The sequence below is a fragment of the Epinephelus moara genome, chromosome 13 (genome assembly GCF_006386435.1).
Source record: "Epinephelus moara isolate mb chromosome 13, YSFRI_EMoa_1.0, whole genome shotgun sequence".
In the NCBI taxonomy this organism is placed as follows: domain Eukaryota; kingdom Metazoa; phylum Chordata; class Actinopteri; order Perciformes; family Serranidae; genus Epinephelus; species Epinephelus moara.
In genome coordinates this window covers 33005175-33031651 of record NC_065518.1, presented here as the reverse complement: position 1 = coordinate 33031651, position 26477 = coordinate 33005175, and the positions used below count along the sequence as shown (strand labels likewise).

The 26477-nt window shown below is 40.5% G+C and overlaps 1 protein-coding gene across 4 annotated transcripts in view; it reads right to left on the bottom strand.

The window, feature by feature from the left end:
• exoc6 (exocyst complex component 6) overlaps window positions 1–26477 on the bottom strand; it is a 78545-nt gene that overhangs the window by 17189 nt on the left and 34879 nt on the right. For 2 of the 4 annotated variants that reach the window (XM_050059724.1, XM_050059727.1), the window contains exons 6-21: window positions 24984–25037; window positions 22628–22778; window positions 22358–22519; window positions 21896–21964; window positions 21638–21721; window positions 19386–19432; window positions 19093–19213; window positions 16179–16250; window positions 15992–16089; window positions 14485–14590; window positions 14194–14303; window positions 13959–14070; window positions 13692–13826; window positions 11779–11958; window positions 10960–10989; window positions 1423–1564 (exon numbers count right to left, since the gene is read on the bottom strand). In XM_050059724.1, coding sequence (XP_049915681.1) covers window positions 1423–1564; window positions 10960–10989; window positions 11779–11958; window positions 13692–13826; window positions 13959–14070; window positions 14194–14303; window positions 14485–14590; window positions 15992–16089; window positions 16179–16250; window positions 19093–19213; window positions 19386–19432; window positions 21638–21721; window positions 21896–21964; window positions 22358–22519; window positions 22628–22778; window positions 24984–25037 — 1673 coding nt within the window. The remainder of the gene's footprint in view (window positions 1–1422; window positions 1565–10959; window positions 10990–11778; window positions 11959–13691; window positions 13827–13958; window positions 14071–14193; window positions 14304–14484; window positions 14591–15991; window positions 16090–16178; window positions 16251–19092; window positions 19214–19385; window positions 19433–21637; window positions 21722–21895; window positions 21965–22357; window positions 22520–22627; window positions 22779–24983; window positions 25038–26477) is intronic. The other 2 variants (XM_050059725.1, XM_050059728.1) reach the window with 1 other exon arrangement.

The window sequence follows — 26477 nt, the reverse complement described above, 5'->3', positions numbered from 1 at the left end:
GATGTGTTCAGGATGGGACTAATATGAATTATGTGAAGTTTGGTGGAGATCCGACCATTTACTTTAAAATTATAGCAATTTCCTGTTTCATGGCGAGACATCAAAATTTAACATTCTGCAGCGGGCATGCCCTTCAACGTTAGGTAGATCTTGTAATAACTTTTGATCACAAAGTAGTCAAGCTCACACAAACCAAGTTTGAAGCCAATCCCATTAAATCTGTAGGAGAAGTTTGTTAGAATACAACACATGGGAAACGCCAAAACTGACCACGGAATTTAAAATGGCCGACTTCCTGTTGGGTTTAGGCAAAAGGTACAGGGGCTTTTTTGTGCATCAGGGCATGATACATATGTGTACCAATTTTTGTGCATGTTGGTGGAACATGCCGCGGGAACAGCTCTTTAAAAGGCATGGCCAAGCCATTTTGCCACGCCCATTGACGAAAGTCATATCACGTGTCCAGGAGCGTGTGAAGTTTCAGGCAGATTGAATGAAGTACACCTAAGTTAATGCCAATTGATGTGTTTTGGCGAAACGGCGACCTTCACCCTGCCCTCCTATGCCGTTTGATGAAAACTCACAGTTTCCACAATAAAGCATCATCAAGGCCATATGGCTTTTTTGACCAAGTTTGAGGTGGAGCTTGTCAACTTTGTAGATGTACATTAAAGTATAAAGCATGATATTTCCTGTTACCAGTAGGGGGCACTATAACTATCACTAATTATTGACATGTATTGACATTGTTCAGGGAGGGACTGTTATCAATCCTGTGAAGTCTGGGGAAGATTGGACCATGTATGCTGGAGTTATAAACTACTTCCTGTTTTGTGGCGAAACACCTAAGTTTAATGCCTTGCCAAGGTCACACGAGTGATGAAAATTCAAGCTTGTCATAACTTTGCTTCTTCAATGTCTTCCGATGGGATAGACCAACTTTTGAAGTCGATCAGATTAAATCTCTAGGACTAGTTCGTTAAATTACGACCCCTGGAAATGGCAGGGAAAAAATGCACCAAAATTGCACAGTAAATTCAAAATGGCGGACTTCCTGTTGGGTTTAGTGTATGGGTCCAAGAGGCTTTTTTGTACGTCCTGGGATGTTACATGTGCCTACCAAGTTTTGTACATGTAGGTGAAAGCAGCTTCAGGGGCTGTTTTGTTGAAATTTTGTAGGGGTGCTACTGTGTCAATTTTTGGCACCTGAGCAGTAGACCCTTAAAATATAACATATTTCAGCAGTCTTGATATTTACTCAAGGTTTCATGGGTTTTCAAGTATGTTAAGCCCCACAAAAAGCCAATTCATTTGGAGGAAGAATAATAATTCCTTGCATTTCAATAGGGTCCTTGCACTACTTGGTGCTTGGGCCCTAATTATAACATCGATAAAAAGAACATTACATTTATTAATACTTACATTCACACTGAATGACATCTAAGTTGAATTGCTGGATAGCCCCCATACTGATCTGTTTGAGTTCTGTGTCCAGCAGCATCTGCATCAGTGATGTGGACAGATGCTTGCAGGCTGACATACACGCTGTCTGAGCCACTTTACCCTGCAGAGAGAGGGACAGGGGGGTGGAGGGAGGAGAAGAAGGGTGACAGAGGATTCAAAAGAGGAGGGAAAGATGGAAAGGCATAGGAAAGATTAGGATGGGGATGAGAAGGAGAGAAAATGAGGATGTCTTTTTGGTTTAAGACTGCTTGACTTTCAGGAGAAGATCGTCTGAGACTGTGGCATTCACAGGCAAAGTGAACAGCTGATCGCCAACAAGACGAGTCTGTTTTAAGCCACTACCAAAACAAAACGTGAGTCGCTGCTGCAAACATGCTGAGAGACCTTTCAGCCTCAGCAAGAGCAGCGCAAAACTGAAGACTGGCAAGCAACACTCACTATATACACAGTCTACCTTCTCTGCACCATGTATCATAATGTATACATCAGTGCAGACAGAAAGGTGCGTGGGGCTTTTAAAGCAGGGACTTGTATCGATATCCTGCGTGATGTCGATACAAATTGCAATGGCAACAACCAATCACAATGACAATGAATTACCAACACAGAAGCAACACAATGCACATACAACAGAGACAAAAGCACTTAGACAGAGCATGTGGGTGTTTGGTGGTAAAAAAAAAAAAAAAAAAAGTTGTTGATGAATGCCATTATGACTTTATACTGGAAGCAGGAACCACACGTGTGCAGTTATTGAGTGAAAGTGGGGTGACGCATCTAATAAGATGAAGAAAAAAAAAGAGGAATTCAATTCACATTTTTTATTTTATTTATTATCTCTTGTTTCGGTTTTGGGACCAAAAACCCCAAATTATGTGGCTTAAATTGCCCCTAGTGGTATCTACTAGAGATGCACCGATTTATCAGCTGAAGATCAGTATATTTGCCTTGTTGACTGCCATCGGCCTATCAGCAGATAAGATAATGTTCACCACTGGCAGTGGCCAATGTTTTTCTGTTGTATTACATCAATTTTGCGCAGGCTAAAAAGCAGGGTTCCAGATTAATGGCATTCAATCTTTCTGGGGCCAACAGAAAATGTGTTTGGGACAAACAGAGATCTTCCTGGGATGCCTTCGGGACAATAGGATGCAGTAAACTCACTAGTGATGTGTCAGGGGACGCACCCTATTGTTTTCCTAATAGTGCTACATTGTTAAAAACAAATCTGTGTTGACATCAACAGGAGAAGCACTACTTAACGTTAGCTTTTAGCAGCCAGTTGCCGTAACTAACTGCTGACAAAGGTTTCATTAAGTTACATTATGATGCGTTCAAGCTCTGTTCAGTAAAAATGAGTATTGGGTGAAGGTAAATTATAATGGTTTCATGATATGTTCAAATGTAATCTTTTAAAATGTAGTTTTGTCAATACACTTGAATAAATATAGTTGTCTGAAGGAGAAATTTGCTGATGCTTCAGAGCAATATAAAACAGATATTAGAGAGAGGGAATTATGATACTTTTTGTATGTAAAGGTTTTTTTTAAGGTTTTGGAGGCAGTTTTTTAAAAGATGTTTTTTCATGTTAAAGGTAATATTAAACATTGTTTCATAAATTTGTATGATTGAATTTGTGCTAATTTAAAGATTTTTTTAAATAAGATTTCTTTGTTTCCCTTTAACAAAAGGATTAAAAATAACAACAAAAACAACAACTCATCAAAAATACAGACGCTTGGTCTATGACCCTACACATCAAACTATGGTGCTCTAGGTACCCTGTGTCAGTTTTGGACACTTAGGGGCTGAGTGTAAATTTATGCTTGTTACATGTATTGTGTCTTTTAAAAATAAATTTCAGTTTTAAAAGAAAAAGTACAGTTTCTGCTTGTCATTTAGTTTACTTTATTAGCTTTAGGCAACAAAAGCAGAGAGTTAGGTTTAGAAAAAAACATCATGGTCTGGCTTAAAATAAGTACAATTGTTACAAACTTTATGTAACTTCACATGACATGCGTCACTAGTGCAGTATGCCACACATACTAGCACACTACGTTAACTTGGCTGACTTTTAGTTTCACATGAGACACAAACAGCAATCTAACTGGTGAAAGTCTGGAATTTGTTTGACCCCTCCACCTCCACTCCCGCCCGCCCTGTGCAGACTTTCTCCCTCTTTATACTATGCCAGTTGCTCGGAGCTTCAAAAATGCTGCTGCCTGCTTCATCTCATACCGCCAGTAAAGGGTGCCTCAAATGTCGGTATTTGACAAGTTGGGTGTGAGACCGCATTGCAGTATCGGTATCGGCCAAATTATTATTTTAAACATGGGTATCAGTATCAGCCCAGAATTTCACAATTGGTGCATTCCTAGTATCTACACCTTAAAAAATGATTCTTAACTGTATTGGACAGTTATCACTTTTAAAAAATGACCTTACAATGGATATGTGCTGAAACATGCCACTACCATGAAGTCAAAATTATCATTGGGTTATACAATCTGTCACTGAAAGGTATGAGACCATTTACATTGCTTTTAATTTCCCAACCTGTGTTCTTTGCAAAACATCACACATACAACAAAAACCACAAATAGCCCAACACATGCAGGTCAGGCACAACATGAGCTCAATCAATAATCAGACCTTTGTAATACTCCACATACCTCCACAGCATCATGTTTACAACTCAAAAGAAAACATGAATTGTGAGCGTTTCCACCACTTGTGGTGCTCTTGACTCTGCTCATTTTGTGAGCAGGTATGTTTTGACTTATTATCCACAGCAAAACAAGTGGAACTGAATTAAGTTTTACCTCCCATCAAGTGTTTGAAACGCTAACAGTAACTTTGAATGAACCTATAAATTACAGTAAAAGTTTGTGGCGAACAGGAACAGCAGCTCAAAACAATCAACTCTCACGGATACTCATGCAAAAACTGTCAAACCCAGGATGATGTGGTGACCCTAACGTCAAGGATAATGCACATCCAGCAGTCTGAGGAAGAGTGCCGTGAGGAAACACCCCTATTAAAAACAACACTAAGGAGACAATCAGTGATTCCTGTAATCAAAGATATGTGAGTGAAAAACAAAAATCACTGTTGGCACCTTGTGAAATTGTTCTTGGAATGACAGTAAGGCTACAGAGGCTTGATGTAAGAAATGTGAGTGTTTAGCTTCTAAAACCAAAACAGTCATTTATGACTCTCCTTTGTTTGAGCTCCACATCATCCCTTTTATCATCCGTCATGCTGACAACTGACTGGCAGACAGACAGCAGTGATACATGGTGTGGCAGCATTAGGGGTAGTCCATTCACTCTAAGCTGGTATCACATCTCAGCCTATTGACTGTAAGTTTGTTTGATCACAAAACTTAAGTGCTGAGTCTGCATAGACATGTAGACTCTTAGGGACCATTCACACACAGATGTCGAGAAAGGCTTTATTCCATGCATGCCTATAGAAGGGAGTGCCTGCTCACACTCAAAGTACTTCCGCACTAAGTCTGCTTAATCTAAAAATATAGTTTGAAAACTGTTTTGGCCTTGCATCCACACTGAGTCAATGTTTTTGGGCACCACAAACTAAACTTTTCAAAAAATGGTCAGCTTGACATTTAAGGCTACATTCACACTAATATGTTTTCATTTTAAACGGTGCTTTAAAATGCAGGAAGTAAGGGTGACATTTTTTGTCAAAAGCCCATGGTCTTAAGTCTCACTGGCATCCTTGTGTCTCGTGTTTCTCTGTATGAACAACCATGAGGGCTGAACACTGTCTCAAAGTAATTTATTGACATCTTGCTTTCACTCTGACCAGTGTTCTGTTCACTTAGAGGGAAATAATAGCCCCATGACATTGTATGAAAGCAAAGCAGCTCACTTCTTCTCAGAGGGACAAGATTATCCAGAATCCCTTATGTTAGATTCCTTGGCCCAATGACATACAATCTCATACACAGGGGTGAAAGTAAGCTGGTACAGTCCGGTACTGTGTACCACTAAAAGATTCAGTGGCGGTACACAGGACCAGGAAGATCTGCTAGCAATACATGCAGTTTTAAACACCACTTTGTCTGTTTATTAATTGCTTTTAACTCGTTCCGAATTGCTTCTGAACTATCCGTGCTGTGTTTTGGTCCATGCTGGACGGAGCCTTGCTGCCTGGACATCTCCCTCTCTCCCCCAGCCCCTCCCCTGGGAGAGAGTCCAGGGGTCTCCTATGAGCCCAGCCTTCGATACGTGCAACACTCCGTTAAATGTCATTCAGTTCATCAAAAAATATCCCAATTAAAATCAGTAGCATAATAAGCAGATGTGTTCCATGGTATTTTATTTAATTTCAACAACACAGAGAACAGCTTGAACAAGCTGCGTGTGAGCTAAAGATCAGGGATTTCGCTCTCAGCAGTATGTGACTGCGCATGCACGTCTACTTCCGAAACACAGCGGTTGGGGTGCGTTGGACCACAGACGTCAATAAAACGCTGTTTGCACCGGGACAGGACAAACAATAAATGAAACCAATGAAATTCCACACATTCTTGTGCTTGGCTCAAACGCTGTCCGTGTGATTTAAAGCAACACAATGGAGGATTACGCTTACCTCATGGGGGCCCCCTACAGACAAAAAACGGTATTGTCTATTACAATTGCAAAATTGCAAAAATCTTTCTGCGCATGCATTTGTTGACAAGCCAACAATATCGGTGAACTTCCTGAAGCTGGCCGTGTAATGCACGATCATCATGTCTTCAGAACAGGTAAAGTAGCCTAATAGCATTTTGTACATACATGATTAGGCCGACTGCTTTATTTATTTAGTCATTTTCGAAACTCAGAAATGAGTTGCTCTCTGCATGTCAGGGCTAACCTCCTCCTCACAGCGCGCGTGCACAAACACACACACAAACTCAAACTTTTGCATGCCTGATTTTTAAGTTTTAAGTTTTTAACTTTAAATTTTAAAATTTTTAATCTGACTCTTTCTCCTTGACTGCTGTAACACTGGAATTTCTCAATTGTGGGATCAATAAAGGTGTATCTTATCTCATCTCATCAGAGTGAAGTCACACAACAGCAGAGAGGCTGCGGTGCAGATGAAGGGAATATAACTTCAAGATTACGCTAGTTGACGACAACTACGCTTGTTACTGTAAGTAAGTGCGATAAAACCTCTGCCAGCTAAGCCAATGCTTTATCAATACATGTGATCAGCATGTAGAAAGCCATATTTCAATCGGCTCTGTCCGCAGTCTCTCATTCACTGCTATTATGATTTATGATCGCAGTCGACACAAGCACATCGCGCTCGCAGTCCTAACAGCAAACTGTTAAAGACAAACTAAAATGAAAGCTGTCCGTATGTAGGCTAACACTTTATCTTAAAATGTACCTGAGGCAGCCGACCTGCAGTCAGCGAGTCTCCTAAGTAGAGGGTAACAGCAGTGACAGCGCCAGATCACCATCGGTTGGGCATCCCGCCTCCTCTTTCAGCTCTCGCCAGCGTGTGAAAGCCGGGCCAATCTTAATCCTTGTTCGAGCTCTTGTTTTATCGCGCTCCCGTTTTCTTTTCTTTGTCTCCTCGGACAACACCTTCACCTTCTTCCTCTTCTTTGTTGCTACAGCCATGACTCACCTTCTTCCTCTTCTTTGTTGCTACAGCCATGACAACCAAGTCTAACTTTGTTCACCTCGGTTTGGCTACGCTATTCTAAAGAGAGGAGGAGGATATGACGTATGCCGTAAAGCAGCCAAATTTTGTAGTCCTTTTTGTGTCTGGGTTCCTACCCAAACCCTGAAACTGCATAGTGCCAGTGCAAGCGAAACAGACACTCTCAAGCAATGACGGAGGTGTCATCCAACCTATTGTGAGTTGATGTACCATCACAAGGATCTTGGATACATATTTTGAGAGCTCAAAAACTCCATTGTGTTGCTTTAAATAGTAAATATTTAAATAATTTATTCAGTTAATTGCGGATGTTGATCAATGTTTTTTACAACGAAAAATAGGTAAAGAGGAAAAAAGAAAAAGAGAAAAAGAAAAAAAAGACATGCATGGTTTTAAGTGTTCATTAAGGTTTCATGCATGCCAGCACCCTAAACATTAAAACAAATATTTTACTCTACATGTTGTGAAGTGTATCTAATTTCTTTCTACTCCATACAGGTACTAGCCTGGTTCCAGACCATAGACCCCGCCCACTCAACTGAGTAGGCTTGCATCTCTGGTCTGGCATACTTCAATGAATTTACGATTTATCTCGTCCAAACGATGGACGGACCAATGAACGCCGGGGATCTAGCGATTAGCCAATCAGCGCCACGCTGATGTCAAGCTGTACGCCGGTAACTGGTGAGGATAGCAACAATGGCGACCACTACGGATCCTACAGACCACATTAACGATGCTATCGAGGTATTTCGCCACTACTCGCGTAAATGGAGGACCAAATTAAGGAAGCTGCTAAACTGGATTTAACGGCGATGCAGCTGGGCGTGCACGACGACGGAGACATTTTAAACGGGCAATGCTCGCTTGATTTCGGCACCCCCGAGGCATGGATACTAATGACGTCAGATTCTGGGTGAGTCGTTGATCTCTACTGATTGGTTAGGGAAAAAATCAAATTCCCTCCCCCTTGTAAATCGCCTTCAATGGAAGCCATGTCAGACTGAAGGTTCTGGGAGCTTCAGTCTGACACTCAGGCTATACAGGTACAGTAAAATACTGAAATGTTTTTATTTGTTTGTTTGGTTTTTGACTTTGCTTTTTAAAAATGCATGAAGCAAGGAGAGGTGAACAATAGGAAGCAAAGAAGGTTTTGGTAATAGTACCGGCAAGAATTTAAAACTACTTTCACCCCTGCTCATACCTCATAAACAGTAAAGAAAAAAAAGAAATCTAAGGCTACAGAGGCACGAACTGGGCCAATTGAGGCAAACAGAAAATGGTGATTGAGTAGCAATTAGCCCCTCCTAAGTCCTGCTCCTTTTCGCTCTGTGCTCCAATAAAAGTTGAGCAACCTTGGAACTTAGCAGGTCAACTTTCCCCTTTGCTGTTATACTTCGACATGCTATGTGATAGGCTCATCCATGTTCAAAAGAAAACCAAATTTTGAAGATGGGTAAGATATGTGGCTGGGGGACTTTCAGTCTTCACTGACACATTACATCAGATATAGATAGTCACATCTTAACTTAGCTAATGTTAGAAAAATGCTAGCTAACTAGCTAGCTACATCAAGAGAAGTTAGCCTCATGGCAGATCACCAGTGTCCACCAGGCTTGCTTCCTCCTTATTTCTTTGGAAAGATTAAAGTGATTTGTAAAAAGGGCAGATAGGTTGGTTGCTGAGATATTCTTTATCAGGAATTATTAGCCCCTATACATTACCTGTTCAGGGCGGGAATATCGTGCCATTTTGCCACTTCACCGTGCTGTATATGGGTATGATTGTGGAATGGGGGACAGAGTTGTCTCACCTTTAATCCACCACAGGAGGTAGTAACAATGCCGAAACAATGTCTGTCTAAACACGACAGCTGACAGGATGACCGTGGGAAGGACAGGTGTGACGTTTTGAGAATGTATTTTGTGTGCGACCCACCACGGGAATTTTAAAAAGTAGCTGTTAGCAGTTAGCAACTAACTCAAAAAGGAAGTGGCTGCAGATGTCCGCAAATTAGGAAAACAATGAGGTCCAGAAGCTCCTTACTTTTCCAGTTGAGGACTAGATCAGCTGCAATATAACAGGGACAGTAAATGATTGTTATTGCCATGTTTTGCCATTGTTATTGTGTATAAAGTGCAGAAGGGGCTTTGTTGCCACCCTATAGCATGATCTTTGCCAGAAGCCAGAAAAGATCAAGGCCAATATTAGTTTGTTTATAATATTTTTGTAAGGCTACGTGCCACCCAAAAGAAGAACCACCGCACCTTTCTACAGTAAAGAGAGTAATGTTGGGTAAGCAGCATGGTCTATTCAGTAATAAATACATAGAGTACTTTACTGATCCCAGGAAGGACCATACCAGTAGTGCAGTAGCAATGTTGACTGATAGTCTTGTCATTCTCAGTATCTGCAAAGAATGTGAGGCTTCTCTCTTTTGTGTTCAGATTGAAAGACTCAGTTCATGATGTTTTACCTTGTTCACAAAAATTGTGAATATATTCTCCCATCACATGTAGTCCTTGCTACCAATGTCTTGAAGCTACTGCTCAGTGCTGAGTTGTGGCTGGTTTTGAAGTTTGTGTAACCACTGTTCATACCATGGCAAGTTTTACATACATTAGTAAATTATAACTATAAAATGAAAGGATGTTTTGCTGCCTCTCCCAGCAGCTGTAGTCTGAGAAAAAAAATAACTTAATACACTCGGCCAACTTCCAGTAACCTTTAAGGCGGAACGCTTACTTGTAATATGAGTTGACGACATGAATCCATCAACACACCTTAAATGTCAGTATGACAACTTTGACCATTCCATTAGTTTTTATTGTCTCTCCTGGATGACATACACTTTTAGTAACCAGTGGATCTTTAAGCGTTAAAAAATATACATGAATTTTTAAATTTATGTGAACTGCATATATTCTAATCCTCATTTGGAGGGAATAAAAAGCGTCTTGGAGCACCGTTTCTTTGGGCATGGGCAACATCAAACCCCTTCACTTGCCTGGGAAGGACTAAATGAACAAACTTGCTAGCTTTAAATATATATCGAGAGAGTCCACAAAACCCCGTTATGTGGACGATAAACAAGGTACAGACTTCACCGGTAAAGAGGAAATACAGCGAGTGCTGGATGCAGCAGTAACTGACAACAACCCCAGCCACATTAAGGGTACTGTTTGCGGTGGAAAAACAAAATGGACCTAGGGTCTCTGTACCATGTCTGAAGGGTTACTTATGGTTTCAAAGGAACTATACCAAAGGTGTTTGGTGAAAATAGGGCTTTTGTCACTCATGATAGCAGTTGCTATTGTGCCCAACTTTGAAAAAGTATTTCATAACAACTACACCTATTCTACTTTTCTACGTTGACACCTTTTGTTCTGAAATCATGCCTCCCCCTTTTTTCTGAAACCAAAACCTACACCCATGTAAGCCAGACAAAGAATTAACAAGGCACTGTAACGTCTTATGGACAAATAGGAATTAACTTGGGATTTCAAGAGAGAGGCTGAGATAAATGAATATGCATTCTTGGCCAGTATTTAGCAGTCATTAGAGGATCTTCTCCTCTGGCTGCTGCTTGGTCCTCTCTCACTCGAAGTCCCTCTGAATAAGAGGATGTATTGCTAAAACACAAATGTAAACACTGCCATTTAATATAAATGTTAAGTTACAACAGGTGCCAGAAAAACCAACAAGGCTGGAGTAGGGGAGCTTCCACAGTCAAATATAAGCATGCTTTTCATTTCCCACTGCCTGTAGAACGGCAGCATAGTGTTGTAACAGCCAGGCAGGGATACTCACCGACATCGACGCATGGTCATTGTTGTTATTCTGAGCAGAGACACCCCCAAACCAACCAAAAATGGAGGAGGGGAAGGGAAAGAGGAAAAGGACAGGAAAAGAAACGTGGCAACAATAAATGGACAGGAGGAGGCAAATTCAACTAGAGATATCTTGCATGCTTGACAAGTCAAATTAATCAAGGAATAAAACTGCCAGTAAAACAAATTAGTCACAGCGCTATTCATTAGTTACAGCAGGGGTGGGGATGGGGAGATAGGAGATGTTCTTGAGAAAGAAATTACAAAATCAACAAAAGCTCGAACTCATTCAAGACATGGTAAGAGATGCTGGAGAGAAGAGCAGGCAAGTGGCCCACTGAGAGTGGAAGTGAACAAGCTGTAGCTGTCAGGGCCAAAACACATTTACTGACCAACTACTTCACACACTGATATCACCAAATGTGTTGTTGAAGATAATGTCAGTATGTGCAAAAGCAGTCAGCGAGTCAGTAACAGCACAGTTACCATGCATATGGACAGATCACCAACGCAATACATACTCGGTTCAATTTTACATTCAAAATGTAAAACATGTCACTTCCAGACAGTACACACACTTTAATAGGGATGTGTCATGGTAAAAAAGCTGTTGGAGTTTAGGGAGTAAAGGAGTGATCACATCCCTATCATTAACAAAAACACGATCAAAACTGACAAACAGCATCCGAAAGCAGATAACAATGGATCTGAAAACCAACAAGACAATGTCCCACTGTTCCAAGAGAAAGGTGGCAGGGCTCAGTGGGTCACAGGTTAGTGGATGGTGGATCAGACTCACCGGGAGGTGTGTGAAGACCTGGAAAGTGGACCGTAGGAAGTTGATAAGGTCCATGAGGTATCCAGAGGCACGACCGTCCGACTCAGCCATACCCCATTCATAGTCTGCTAGCTGGATAAACTCATCAATCTTCTGGTTGAGTTTGGTATAAATCTCTCCCTCTGCAGCATGACGAGCATCCTGCAAAATAGCTTTTATAAGCCCCTTTGACAAGACTTATGGACAAAATAAAGTTCTAAATATAGTCATTTAGGAAAAAAAAATATATATATATATAACCTGATATAATAATAACCTGAGAACGGTTACACTAGCTGTTATGTTAGCGTTAGCAATGTGTCAGACCATGGTTCGAATCTCAGAACCCACTGGCTCTGAGATTATCATCCTCAGACCGATGTCTGAGGATGATAACCCTTGGGGGCAATATAAAATATTTTGAAACATCTGGTGTGGCAAGTGGATAGAGAGGCCAAAACTTCCTCTTCTGTGACCCAGTCATTGTGGCTAATCTCTATAAACAGATATGTGCATCTGAATGCAAATAAATACATCTTTTTAGAAAAAGCTGTATGAAAAGAAATGGTCATCAGACGAGACGAGTACCTGCTGCTGAAATAATGTGACTGGCAGAGATAGGTGTGGGTGCTATGTAGCCTGCAGCAGAGATGAGGAGCTACAGAGGCCTGGTAATGTCATATATATACATATATATATATATATATATATATGTATATATATATATACATACATACATACATACATACATACATAAGCACGCCACACTTTTCAGATTTTTATTTGGAAAAAATCTTGAAGACCTCGTATCACTTTCCTTCCACTTGGTAATTATGCTCTACTTTGTGTTGGTCTATCACATAAAATCCCAATACAATACAAGTTTGTGCTTGTAACGTGACAAAATGTGGAAAAGTTCAAGGGGTATGAATACTTTTGCAAGGCACTGTATGACACTTGTTTTACAGTACCCTAGGATTACAAAACCTGGCACACCGACACAACACCACTCTATCCTGTTAAAACAATACTCACAACTTGGATTAATTTTTATATTATTTTATTATATTATTATTATTGATTCTTTTGATCTGAGGAATAAAGGAATATGAATAACTTACAGGGTAATTGAGGAATGGACACATAATTTGACTTTATGACAGCTTCAGAAGTAGAGATACCTTTTGTTGTCTCTAGTTTACCAGGCAGTTAAATCCCATCCTCATTATGCTTTGGTGCTCATGGCTTTAGTAAAATGAACAGAACAATTGAATAATAGACAATCTAGCTGAGCTAACATTATGTAGGATCTCCATACTCAAGTGGTTGCCAACAACCCAGTTTTATACATCCAAAGAACTTCTAGAAAAATGAACTGCTTAGTGGGGTGTCGGTAGCGTAAGTGGATAGTGCCGGCGCCCCTTGTACAGAGGCAATGCCTTGCTGCAGTGGTTGCAGGTTCGACTCCGGCTTGCTTGTCAACCCCCACTCTCTCTCTCACCCCATTTCATAGGGTATACATATATATATACATATATACATATATATATATATATATGTATAAATATATATATATATATATATATATATATATATATATATGTATATATATATATATAAATATATGTGTATATATATATATATATATATATATATGTATATGTATATATACTCTGTCTCTAGTATGATTGGCATCACAGTGCTTTCAATAAGAACAGACAATACTGCAGGTCTATTTTCAGTATTTTGACAAAGGAAATACTGTGCAGTGCAGCACCCTTAAGGCCATTTTGTGTGACCTTAAGGGTGCTACTGAAATAAGACATCATTCTACCAACAAGCTGCAGAATAAATACAAATACAGCATAATGACACAAAGAAGAATTCACATTTACCTTGAACGTGGAAAGGCCATAGAGTCTTGTGGTGTGTACTGTTTCGGGGGAGACATTGGTAATGTTTGTTATAAACTCCTCTAGATACCTGCAGGCCTGCTCCAGGTGTGTGGTGTTAATGATGATCTGCACCAGCTACAGAGAAGAGGTTACAGCATTAGACTCAGTGACGACATTCTGAGTCTTGATGATGATGTGTGTGTGTGTGTGTGTGTGTGTGTGTCTGTGTGTGTCTGTGTGTGACTAGTAAGGCAGCACTGTTCCTACCTCAGTCAATCCTATGTGAGGTTTCTTGATGAGGTTTTGCAGACAGCTGCTGAGTGTTCTTGTCAGCAGCAGGTTGGTTGATTTTCGCAACATGTCGTCAATCTCTGTTGAACTGGATATACAACCAAAGTTTACATCTAGTTAGTCCAGATATTCTAGTTACACAACAAAGAGAGAAAAAGTCAGAGAAGATTCCATATGTCGATGGGAATCGTGATCGTTCTGTAGGACCGACCTCCGGTGTAGTGACTCAGAGAACTTGAGGCTGGCGTAAATGAACTCTTTGACCTGTGTGTAGATTTGAGGGACAGACTGGGACATTGGCAACTTCTTTGGAAAGTCCTGCTGCTCACACACAAACACAAAAAACACAGAAAACAACAGTATTAAGGGATTTATTGTCTAAAAAACACCCAGGTTAGTAATTTTAAGTCTTATTCATTTGCTTCCATGTTAATGGTTCTATGACTCTAAATGTTGTGGAAGGTAACGGAGGGTAGGGGTAGGAGGTAGTTGAACTTGTTACCTTCTCTATCTCAGCATCGTGGAAAGGAAAGCGGCTGACTACCAGTTTATACTCCTCCTCTGTCTCCACTGGGATGGGACTGTAGTTGTCCATTTCAAAGATCTCCCTGTGAAACAAAAACACAATTCAGCTCACGTGTGCACGCTTGCGCGCGAGACCAGCGAAAGCACGTGAACACACATGAACGGGTGCCCATGTCTCACGGTCTCGCGCAAGCGCGCACATGTGAGCGCGATGCACAGAGAAGCAGTTAGAGCTGCAGCCTACAATGAGGCTAAAAACAGAGTTCAAATGACGTTTTCCCAAATAACTTTTTATGTCAGGGCTTCAGGACACTTGGATCACTACGGACGAGCAGTATGGAGATATTTTGTGGTTTCAATTATGTGTTTTTGGACATTTGAATCTGGGGCGCCGTCAGCCTCCATTAGGTGGAGTTGTGTTGCCACCCCATCTCCCCTTGGATCTCCGCAAGTGATGTGAGGACTCTAAAACTTCACCTGAGCCTCCATCGGCATATGGGTGAGTAGATAATGGCTGAATTTTCATTTTGGGTGCACTATCCCTTTAATAACTTTATAATAATAAAGTTAATAACTCTGTCCACACTGAATCCGTTCAATGTGCACTTCTGTGTATATAGCTAACAACAAGTAGGTTGTTTTTAGCAATGTTCATTACCAGAAACTTCCAGCTCCAGTGTGCGTGTTGGGTGCGGGTCATTGATTAACAGATTGTCTCTCATAACGGGCTGGGTTGGTGCAAGTTTTAAAAAACCCTGACTACTGCATCACTACGCCCCAGAGTCCCTTCATGTTTATTGTCTACCCAGTTTTCTGCCTTCTGTTTGATGCAGGACAGAGCCTGGCTATTGGTTGTTGACAACTTTTACATCGTTGAATTTAAGTATCTGCATGAGCCAAGACTAAAGCTTATGATAACATTAAATGTTTGATTTTATTAGAACCTCAAGATGAGAAAAAGACTCATTAGGACAGCTCAGACTAAGTTTTAAGCCCATCTTATGCCAAACGATTGAGATCACAGGAGTCTGCAGCAACTGAGGTAAAACTGTCATAATTTTACTCCAACACTGGAAATTTGTCTGCAATGGTGAAATCGCTTGAAAAGTCATTTGCCGTTAGGGTCAACACATTGGTCTTACAATAAAGTTGTTTTTAATTCTACATGTATTGCTGGAGTTTTGGTCTTTTAAGACCGCCTTCTCTTTTCCATGCACTTTACAAGTAGTGAGGTTGTGCCAGGAAACACGGCTCTACAAATGTTCATTCTAAAAGCTTAACTCCTGAAGAAGCACAACACAAACCTCTGTCTTTGCTGAGTAGGAAGCAAAATAAACAGGATATCCCTACCTGCTTGGTTTCATGTGATTATCTCACATGTAAAATGAAGGATGGAAATCCTATTATAGGTCAACACACACACACACACACACACACACACACACACACACACACACACACACACACACATCCGCAAAGCCCACCTGAAAACCAGTGCCCACTTCTTCAGCAGAGTCTCATTGTATTGGTCTCTGACCTCAAACAGCAGGTCAAACAGCCGGTTCACTGGGAAACCATAACCCTAGACACAAACATATAGAACATTGAGTGTGTTTGTTAATCTCAGTTAATCTCACATAGGATTTTAAGATGAGCCCTGAACCGACCAACCTGTAGTGTGTCAGCGAAGATGACTATGAGGTTCTTCAGCTCCAAGACCAGGTCTGGGTCATCACAGTATGACTGCAAATAACAAACGTGGCAGGTGAGGAGAAAAAAATCCCTTGACAACAGCAGCAACTATAATATTAAAATTATTAAGAAGAAATGTTAAAGGGATAGTTCAGATTTATTGAAGTGGGGTTATATGAGGTATTTATCCATAGTCAATGTATTACCTGAAGTAGCTGTCTGTCAGCACACCAAAAAAAAGTCCCACCAAAAAATAAATTTGTATCAGTTCAAGCATAACTATATTGAGAGTATTTTTACTGCTTTATGTTTCATTCAGACAGCGATTTCCAAAGGGAAACTGAGGCCATTATATCGCTCTCTTTAAAGCCAGACTTCATTAAGAAAAACAGTGATTTAACATCCCTGAGCACAGAAGTCTCTGGTCTACTGTTGCCTCGATCAATTAGTTTGTCTGTGTTACTGTTACTGTGGTGTTTAAAAGGGTTAGGTAAGTTTCTCCAAAGTCACACAATAACACAAGCAAAATAACTAATCAAGGCATGGGTAGACCAGCAGCTCCTGTGTTCAGCAAGCCAAAATCCCTATTTTTGTCAATGAAGTCTGGTGGCTTTGAAGAGAGCAATGATGTGTAACTGATGCAGTTAATGGCTTACCCATTGGAACAAGCTGTCTGACAGAAAGGTAAACTGGTGAAAATACTCTCAATATAGTATACGCTTGAACTGATATACACTTTTTAAGTGGGACTTCTTTTAGGTGGCTGAAATATGTTTTGTCCCTGACCCCCATCGACAGCAGTACATTGCTCAGCTTCCATGTCAGACTCCAGCCTGCTTCTCCAAACTGGAAGTGTGCTGACAGACATCTACTGTAGGTAATACACTGACTATGGATAAGCACCTCATATAAACCCACTTCAAAAAAATGTTAACTATCCCTTTAATTAGATTTGTAAATTCAGATGTCTAATTCACAAAGAATTATATATATATATATATATATATATATATATATATATATATATTAAGGTAACAAAACCTGCAGAATCTGCAAAGTAGCCACCTTGTAGTAGATCATATAAATGAATGCTCATTAAGACCTATTCATGATGTTGATGGGCTAATTTAGACTTAATAGGCTGTTACCTTGATCCAAATATGTTTTGCGGCTCCAGACAGATTTTGGCCAATAATGGCTCTTTTAATGGTAAAGGCTGCCGATCTCTGCCCTAAGTAGATATAAACTGCTCATTCTAAGGTAACAAAAACACAATTTTTTATTTTCAAGAGATTAGATACTATGGAAAACATACTTATTTTGCTTCATTCCATTTCTGCCAATACATCCACTTAAATCCCTCACACTGGACCTTTAAGCTTGTGATAACCACAGACCTTATTTTAGACATCTAACCAAAACCCAATAACAAAACCCACTGACTTTATGACGAGGGAACCAGGAGTGTTAATATGCTAACTCATTTACAGGTTTTAGGACTCATTCTATAACACACTACTCTAATGGTAAAAGTATTTTATTTTATAGTCATTATAGTATAATAATAATAATAATAATACTACTCTTAACTAGCACATGTGGGTTTTGAGGTAACTATCTCTAAACTGGAATACAATAACAGTTCAGTTGCTTTATTTTCCATTTCCTCTGTATGGATCATCTATTGGTAGGGATAATAATGTTTATTTCTTGGACCTGTAAGCTTTAGCCTTTAGTCCTCCTAGTGCTAGAACAGAAAGCTTGACAGGCATAGCAACAGTAACTGGGGTGGAGGGGCTTACCCAAGGGTCCATCAATACCAACAAAGTCTCTCCATTTTTCTGGAGTGATTTATGACCCTGAAAGCAGCACAGTTGAGTCCCTTAACACTGACAAGTATCCTGCCAAACTCAGGAGTGTGTAAATCAACAGAGTAAATGAACACAGCCTGAGATTTGACGTAAAGCAGCGGCTGCCTGCCTCTCTGTTTACTCAGACACACATGTACACATAACAACAATCAGCTGGAGGCTGGACTACACAGCAACACCTCATAGACAAGACTCACCAGTTTGGACAGTTTTATCAGTCTGTATGTACAATGTTCTGACCCATGCTATATGTGAATATGACATGAGGTTTTAATTATTATAACTATTCTTTTCATTTGTTCCATTATTAATAAACTAATAACAGTTGTGTTGTGAGGGATGTGTTTATTAAAATATTGTAAGATCTATCAGTATGAAGACCTGTTACTAATTCCCATAAGACGGTTGACATTTTTACACTGAATTAGAGGTGGACTGGCTTGTGGACTTGCTCCCTGTGGGCTGACCATGCAGTGGTTGTAAGGGCAAGACTCTGGCTGCGTGGAGCTGCCTGTGTCATGGCCCAGCAGAGGGGCTGGAGGCCAGGGGGGAGACCAGGGCCTTTGTTAGTCTTCTCACCCCTAGCTGTGCGCCCCATTCTCTGGCCTGTTTGCATAATCCTCTGGCTCATTTACAACTGACTGGAGCCCAGCGGCCAGGAATATGCCTTCTTAATCTGCTGTTATTGTTGCAATCTGTCTCTCATTAAGGCCCCAATGACCTCCTCTTTGGCAGCATGCGTATGTGTGTTTTGACCTTTTCTCTTGAGAGTGACATCATTAGTGGGTTTGTGGGTGTGCTGACCTCTGCAGTGGTGTGTGTGTGTGTCTGTGTGTGTATCGGCCTGTGAATGAAGGTTCTACCAGGATAAATAGATCCACAGCAGGCTCTATTATCTCTATTAACTCTAAACAGTCTCATCCTCATTCAGTCCACTCCCTGCTGTTTCTGTGTGTGTTCATGCATATGTGTGTGTGTGTGTGTGTGTGTGTGTGTGTGTGTGCGTGCGCGCGTGGGCCTACAGAGTGTGTGCGAAGCACAGCGATGATCTTGGACAGGGCCATGTTCCACAGTTCATCAGTGAAAGCTCTGGTCACCAGCCCCCGCGTGGCATGGAGGATGTGGTCCTCTACAACAAAGAACCTGACACACACAGAAAACACACACATCTCAATACCTTTATTTTTGGTTGTATTGAAACAAACACAACTGACTGACACATTAATGAAACTGATTTTTAAAGTCAGAGGGATGTTTTGTTAAAAATGAAACTGTGTGCCATAGCAATGAAGTGAAAATTGGAGGAACATCTTACCCTACGATCTGATTGAAGTATCTTCTGTATCCTTCCACTGTTTCATGCTGGACACATACACACATAGAAAGCCATGTTTACACACAGTACATCAATGCATAAAATATTATATCATTGTGGTGGTCATCAACTGGTATTGCATTTGTGAGAAAGGATTGTTTTACATTGTTGGTGTGTTCAGTAAAATTCTAACATCCAAAATTTGATAACAAGAAGTGATGCAAGACTTTGGTTTAACTTTTAACAATGCCCATATATATTTTTGGAGCCAGAGGTAACCATATTTGGGGTGCCCAGTAGCTCAGTGGTTAGAGCAGGCGTCCCGTGTACAAAGGCATCATCCTTGCTACAGCAGCCGTGGGCTCAATTCCAGCCTGCGGCCCTTTGCTGCATTTTATCCCCCCTCTTTCCCCCCATAACCCTCACGTCTGTCCTGTCTAATAAAGGCAAAAATCCAAAGAAATAACACAATAAAGTGCATATAGGGAGAGAAGTATGCACTGCTGTTTGCCAGTGTCCTTTTGATACAACCACCAGGGAACAACAAAGACAGAACTTTCCAAGTTGTACACATTGCGGCTTGAGAGCAACATTATGCAACTTTTTTAACTTAAAATAAGAAGCTTCAAAATCATTTTGATGGTACACTGACTTGCAGGAGGAAGAATGGCGCCTCTTTCATTCCCACACTGCAACCCCGAGTGCCTGCTCTTGCAAAATGTAACTTTGGTGAGCGGGTAGGACCTTCTGGGAGAAGACTGTAACGCTTTGTGGCACCATCTCACACACGACTAGCAAGCTATAAGAACAAGCTCGTGCAGTATTCTTAGTGCGGACATCATGGTGGAGGCGAAGAAGCGTGGTTGCAAAAATGCAAACTTTATACCCCCTTAGCAATGCATGAATCATACTTTGCAGTTGAGCAAACTAATGCAGGGTTGCAAACTGTTTATACTCAGCCCCTCTTGGATGTAATGCAAATTCAACCAATCTCCTGTAATTTCTTTTGTCCAACAACTTTTAAGCAAATCTGACCAATTATCATAGTTTCCCGCAAGTCATCAAACTAACTTTCTTGTTTCTGATTACGAAGATGCAGATGTGTGTGACACAAATATCTCACATTTCCCGACCAAACTTACTGCTAAAGACCCTGCAGTGAAGTTCCCTGACGTTCCATACGAGCAGCAACATACAAGTGCAACATTGTGGTGGAGCACAAACACTTAATTTCCACAAAACACACCCTGAGAATGGCTGAAATGTGTGTTGTCTGTTAAACCTCGGGAATTGTAATGAGCCGAATATTGTAACATGACCTTTGTTAAATGTTGCTGTTGTTCCTGACTTCATGAGTAGAAGAAATCTCTGCTAGCCATTAGGCTCATTTATACAATGTAAAATGCCATATGCATTAGCATGTTGTGTTTGTGGGGAAATTGTGTCCAGCAAAAGTCAAGTGCTTTGTCTGTGATCCTGTGAGTTATAGTGAAGCTGACTTGTGTTTGAAGCTGCTATTAAACTATTAAGCCATGTTTGGTGTGTGTTTTGGATGTGTTTTGAATCAACTAAACTATACAGCACTTGACAGACACCCCACCGCCAACTAACGTTTTGGAGGTGTAACTGCAGAGTGACACAGAAACAACACAGCACAAGTATTAATGCTCACAGCGATATAGGCCACATGTGTAGGCTATGGCTAAGCTGACGCACAAGTATAAATCTGCCTTAAGACGAAACTTCAGTTTGCAGTTGCGGCAACTCAACGCAAACCCCCCAGCGCTGGCAGTCACAGCGGGCTGGTGGCCTGCAGCAGCGCCAGGTCTTACCTGTGTAATGGCAGCAACAGAAAGTTTACTGGGGTTTGCGCTGGCTGAATTCGAGTTGCTACAGTGCAAACTGAAGGTCTGTGTTCATGATAATGGTGTACCACTCTGAAACTTCAGGAGCATCAAATCACAAAAATACTAATTCTTGCATAGTCAGATGTGGAATTCAGAGCTTTATGTTTGTTTGTTTTTCCTTTTGTAAATTGTAAATATTTCCCAAGTTAACAACTGGAAGGGTTTGTTTATTGCTGCCTTATTTGTTTAGTTACTTAACTGGCTACCAATTTTGCCACGTCTTTGGGATTAACCTTTCTTGTCAAAAACATTTGTCCAATAGAATACGGTCAGTCGGGAATGGTAATTCCTGGTTTGGACTACAAATTTATTGAGGTACTTTGAGCATGTTTGTGTGTTGCTCACCATGTTAGCCTGTGGCTGCAGCACTAGCCTGGCCTGTTTTTTCCTTTGTTTCCTGTAGTAGCTCTCAAATGTTTCTCGGTCACCCTGCAGACAGAGAAATACAACAGACTTCAATTACCTGCCCACAAGTTACTGACAATAACAATAAGATCAAAAATAGTTTTGCTGTTGCCTGATGGCCTTTACATGTATACGTATGTATATATAATGATATGGAATGCAAAAATATATTCGAAAAATGGTTGCAGGCACACCTACCAGCACAGTGTAAATGTGTAAACACCTGTAGACAGGTGAGAAGTCCACAAGGTCCTGAGCTGTAAGAATCTGTTTGATACAGATAAGGAAAACAATATTTCTTAGATTTTACTTATATGCATTTTACAGTGACCAATGAAAACAGGTAGAAAACTATGAAAATAAACTTCTTACATCATGGAAAGTAAATACAGCGCTTTTACAATTATCTTACAGAGCTGCTTAATATATGCAACATGACAAAATACGTCCATATTATCGGAACTCAAATACCCATAAATAGCACTGTATCTAGATTCAATACTGAGAAATCCATGGCATTTTATCCACCTGCCTTTTCTATTAACATTAAGCAGTCGTCTTATAAAAAGGAATTAAAACCCAGTTTAGGAAAAAAATTAATACAATTATTTTTTAATGATCACTTTCTGTCACACACAACTACACAAAATGTTTCCTTACCTCTTCATCTGCTTCCTCCTCATCTCCTGTGTCGTCGTCTATCATCAGGCCGTTGTGAGTGTGAGTGTGTGTTCGTCCGTTGAGGGAGTACACAGGCTTGGTGTAGTGGCCGATACTGGCCTGTTTGGCTACTGCACTGTTAAAGGTCCTGTGCTGCTGTGCCTGGAAAGACATACAACACACACAGATCAATGAGCTGATAAATACAATACAATACAATACACTCTCACATCGATTGTGGGAATTTGTTAGTAACACAGACTGTTATACCTGTCTCATGGCGGTCTCTCCAACCTTGTCGGAGTGCTTTCTGATGCTCTCCAGGAAGTCTTTAAGGTCCGACATGGAGATCTCCTTGATCTCCTCTCTTAGTCTGGGCAGGTTTTCAGCCATGATCTGACAGAACCTGTACTGACTCACCCTGCAGGAGACACAACACAACCGGCCCAGGTCTGTCCACTTTCAGAACTGCTATCTAATCTAACCAGCGTTGTCTAATTTCATATGGAAAAAGAACACAAAACAACAGCTGGCAAATCAATGAAATAAAATAATAAGACCATCTACCCATCAGCGTCATGCTACTAATACCCAAGCAACATTACTGTCACCAGGGATGTATCAGTATTACTCCCTGTAATACTTCTTTTTTATGTACCAGTTTTGGGGTTTTTTTAAATTCCAAAACAAAAAATATTTTATTTCCCATGCAATGGCCTTATTGTTTCTCAATCAGATGTAATACCTGTTGAAACAGCTTTCTGGAGTGGAAGAAGAAATCAATAGTAAAGCTACACTGATCAGTATTTTTACATTGGTCATTATCAATGACCATGCTGTCACTAATGGTGACAAACCTACAGAATAGTATCACCACCTCTGAAATTCCCCTCAACTCTAAAAAATGTTTTAACAATTTTTAGCTCTTTGATTTGGTTTAACAACAACATTCTATCTCAGTTCAGTCTCCGCGCTCCCACCAGCTTTTTTCAGATAAAAAGCTCTGATAAACCCAATGTACACTACCTGCCCAGCACCAATCAGCAGACAGACACAGTTAGTGAACTGGGGAACATAGTGGGCCATTTAGTAGCTAAACAGTAGGGTTGAGCAATTGGACAAATACATTGGCTATCTTCAAAAGGCTGAGTACATTGCTGGTTGTTTTTGTTGGGCAATTTTTTGGGGTGATTGTTGTCATTTTATTTTGCTAATTTAATGGTCTACCTCTGCAGAATGAGCAAGAGCCACTGCTCAGTGAGCAGCTTGCACAGCGTTACAACAAAGAGTGGAGACAGGTCTGGCTATGTGAGACTACTCCATGACAGCCTCTCATTCAGCATGCTACTGTCTGGGGTCTGCAAGTGAGGTATTATCTACTGTTACAACACAGACAGAAAAGCAAATTTTTGGGAGCTGATCGATTGGCAGACACTAGATATTGCTGGTGAACGTTCTTTACTCACTTTTAGATTTGAAAGCTTGGAGTTAATTGTGTCAACCCTCTGTTATATAGCATCATGTTAGCTACCTGGCTGATGTTAGTGACTAGATATTGTTATCATAGAAATAAAACCCACGTGCAGCACGCTTTTTTTATGAAGCACTGGGGTGAAACTCTCCCCAGCGCCCTGCCAGCAATTTTTTGCTGAACAAAAAATACCAACAAAACAAAACAAAAAAAAGCTCTGTGGACACATGCCCTAGTTTCAGTTCGATTGGAAAAGAGAAACTTGAATTCAGAAAGTGTACCGTTGGATTTCTCTTTTTACAAAGAAAAACAGGTGTAAGAATAGTACCTTTCTTGACATTTTGTGAGAGTTAATTTCGTTTATATATTAGCAAACTCGCCGCTTAAACACATCTCAAAGCTGACACTACATCGTGGGGGTGGGAGGCAATGGCTCATTGTTGGGCTAACAGTGGTCAGTTGAAAATTTTATCATATTGCACAACCATACTAAAGAGCCAGGTATTTTTCTCTGGAGTGCCAAAAGCATGACTCCAAGTGAATAACTATGTTGCTGTGGCTGTACTAAATGTGTAAATATACAAGTGATTGCAGATTGCTGCTGAATTGCTCAAAACTGTGTGTAGTTTATACATTTTGCTTATACCTAGCAGTGTCGCATGCCGTCATCATTAACATCCTCCAAAACTGCATTACAACACCAATATCTGACTGTACATTTTAAAAATTTGGAATGAAGTTCCAATCACTGTATCATAATGTGACCACCAACACCATTATGACCAACAACACTACAGTAAACATATCACATGGCTGCTTTGTCTTGTTTTCCTTGTCAAATTTAGATGTGGTTAAATAAAGACCAACCTGATTTTGTGCAGTTACAGTTTAGATTGGTGCCCTTTTCTTTTTCAGAGGAACTCTATAAATAATCTATACAATATATATTATTTTAGTGATTTATTGGTCGAAGTGATGGAGGAAACACTGGGTTTTTGCCATAACTGGGAGTCACCAATGGGATGTTTTTACTGCTGTGAACCCAAGAGAACCAAGTTACAAACTATTCAGACCCATATTTGAAGCTACAGGGAGATAAATATCATATTTACTTTAAGATTTTCTGTGAAATGTTCAAGAACCCAGGTATCCTACCTGGGAATGAAGACCTTCTCCAGCTGCTCCATAGTTTTCAATGCAGCATAGTATCTGCAGAGACAAAAGGGTATAGCAAAGGTCAAATGCAGGCATAAGAACACTAAAGCAGTTGTTGCTTCCTGTAATCATTCCTCCCATTGTACTGACAGTGGCCATTAGAAGATCCCTTTCCAATAAGCTTGTATGTAATGGTGGTAAAAATGTATAGTCATCATTCTGTACAAAAACATATTCCAAAGTTCTGAAGCTCATTTGAGTCTTCAGCAGTCTGACTTTGTCAAAGTTCACACACTAAAGAGCCTTTAACTTTGGAAGATGCTTACTTGATTTATCTAACTCAGACAGCTGAAGCCTCATTTTATCTTCAGATAAACTTAGAATTAATTTTTTCACACAGGATGAGGACTGTGGATTCTGATCCCAGTCTGGCCCCACTGGAAGCCCAGTGTGTTCCCAGGTGTTGGGGATTATTGTACATGAACAAAGTAGTATATTGCCTTTATTGTCTTCAGAGGGAGCTGTGTGAAGTCTGACAGTGGAGTCAGTGTCAGTTGGGTCTGAAGACTTACAACTTTAAAAATGACAAGAATCTAGAGGTGCGGAGTTAGAAAAAAAGTGAGCTGACCAGACCTCTGTAGCTCTGCTGGTTTTGGTGCCTAAACCTAACCACAAATTAAAGGGAAATTTCGGTTTATTTCAACCTGTCTCCTATCGTCCTAAATTTGTTTCAAGTAACTAGTGACATAAAAATAATAGTTAGCATGTTAGCCGTTAGCCTAGATACAGACGGGGCGCATAGTAGCGTCAGACCTGTTAAAACTTAAGTGATAGGGCAACCTTCAAGTGCAAAGTTAGTCCACTAAACAAGCTTTTTTTCCACAAAGACCGCCTCATATTGTTAGGATAAATGTCAGAGAACATATAGAAAACGACATGTAAACATTTTGTCTTTGTCGGGAGTGCATACAGGGACGCCATACACATTACTGAGTGACATTATGAGTTTCTGTGATAAAATTCACGCAAGTTGGATCAGCCTGTGATTTTTCACTTTGATTTTCAGTGTGATTTTGAATGAAGCCCTCAGTGGGTTGATGATTTTGGTTTCCATTGACTGTTATGTCATTTTGTTCTCAACAAATTATACAATGTACATCAGTGAAGATTTTCAGTTTGAATAATTCATTTATCAAGATCTGATGTGTGATTGAAGTTTTCCCTTAATTCCCTTAATAAAGTAGCGGACATTGCCTGTAGTTAAGTGTGATATGTTATTCTCAATGCCTATTGGGCTACCTGTGTTTAGGGTTGGGATCCGGATCCGGTTCTTTTTTGGAACCGGGTCCAAAGTTCCGGTTCCGGAACCGGTTCCATCACATTTGGCGTAACGGTTCCTGCAAACGGTTCCTAGATTGCCACGTGCATTTCCATTAGAGTGCGCACGGGCCGCATATTTCTGTCCGAACCCGACCGAGCCCGACATTATCTAAT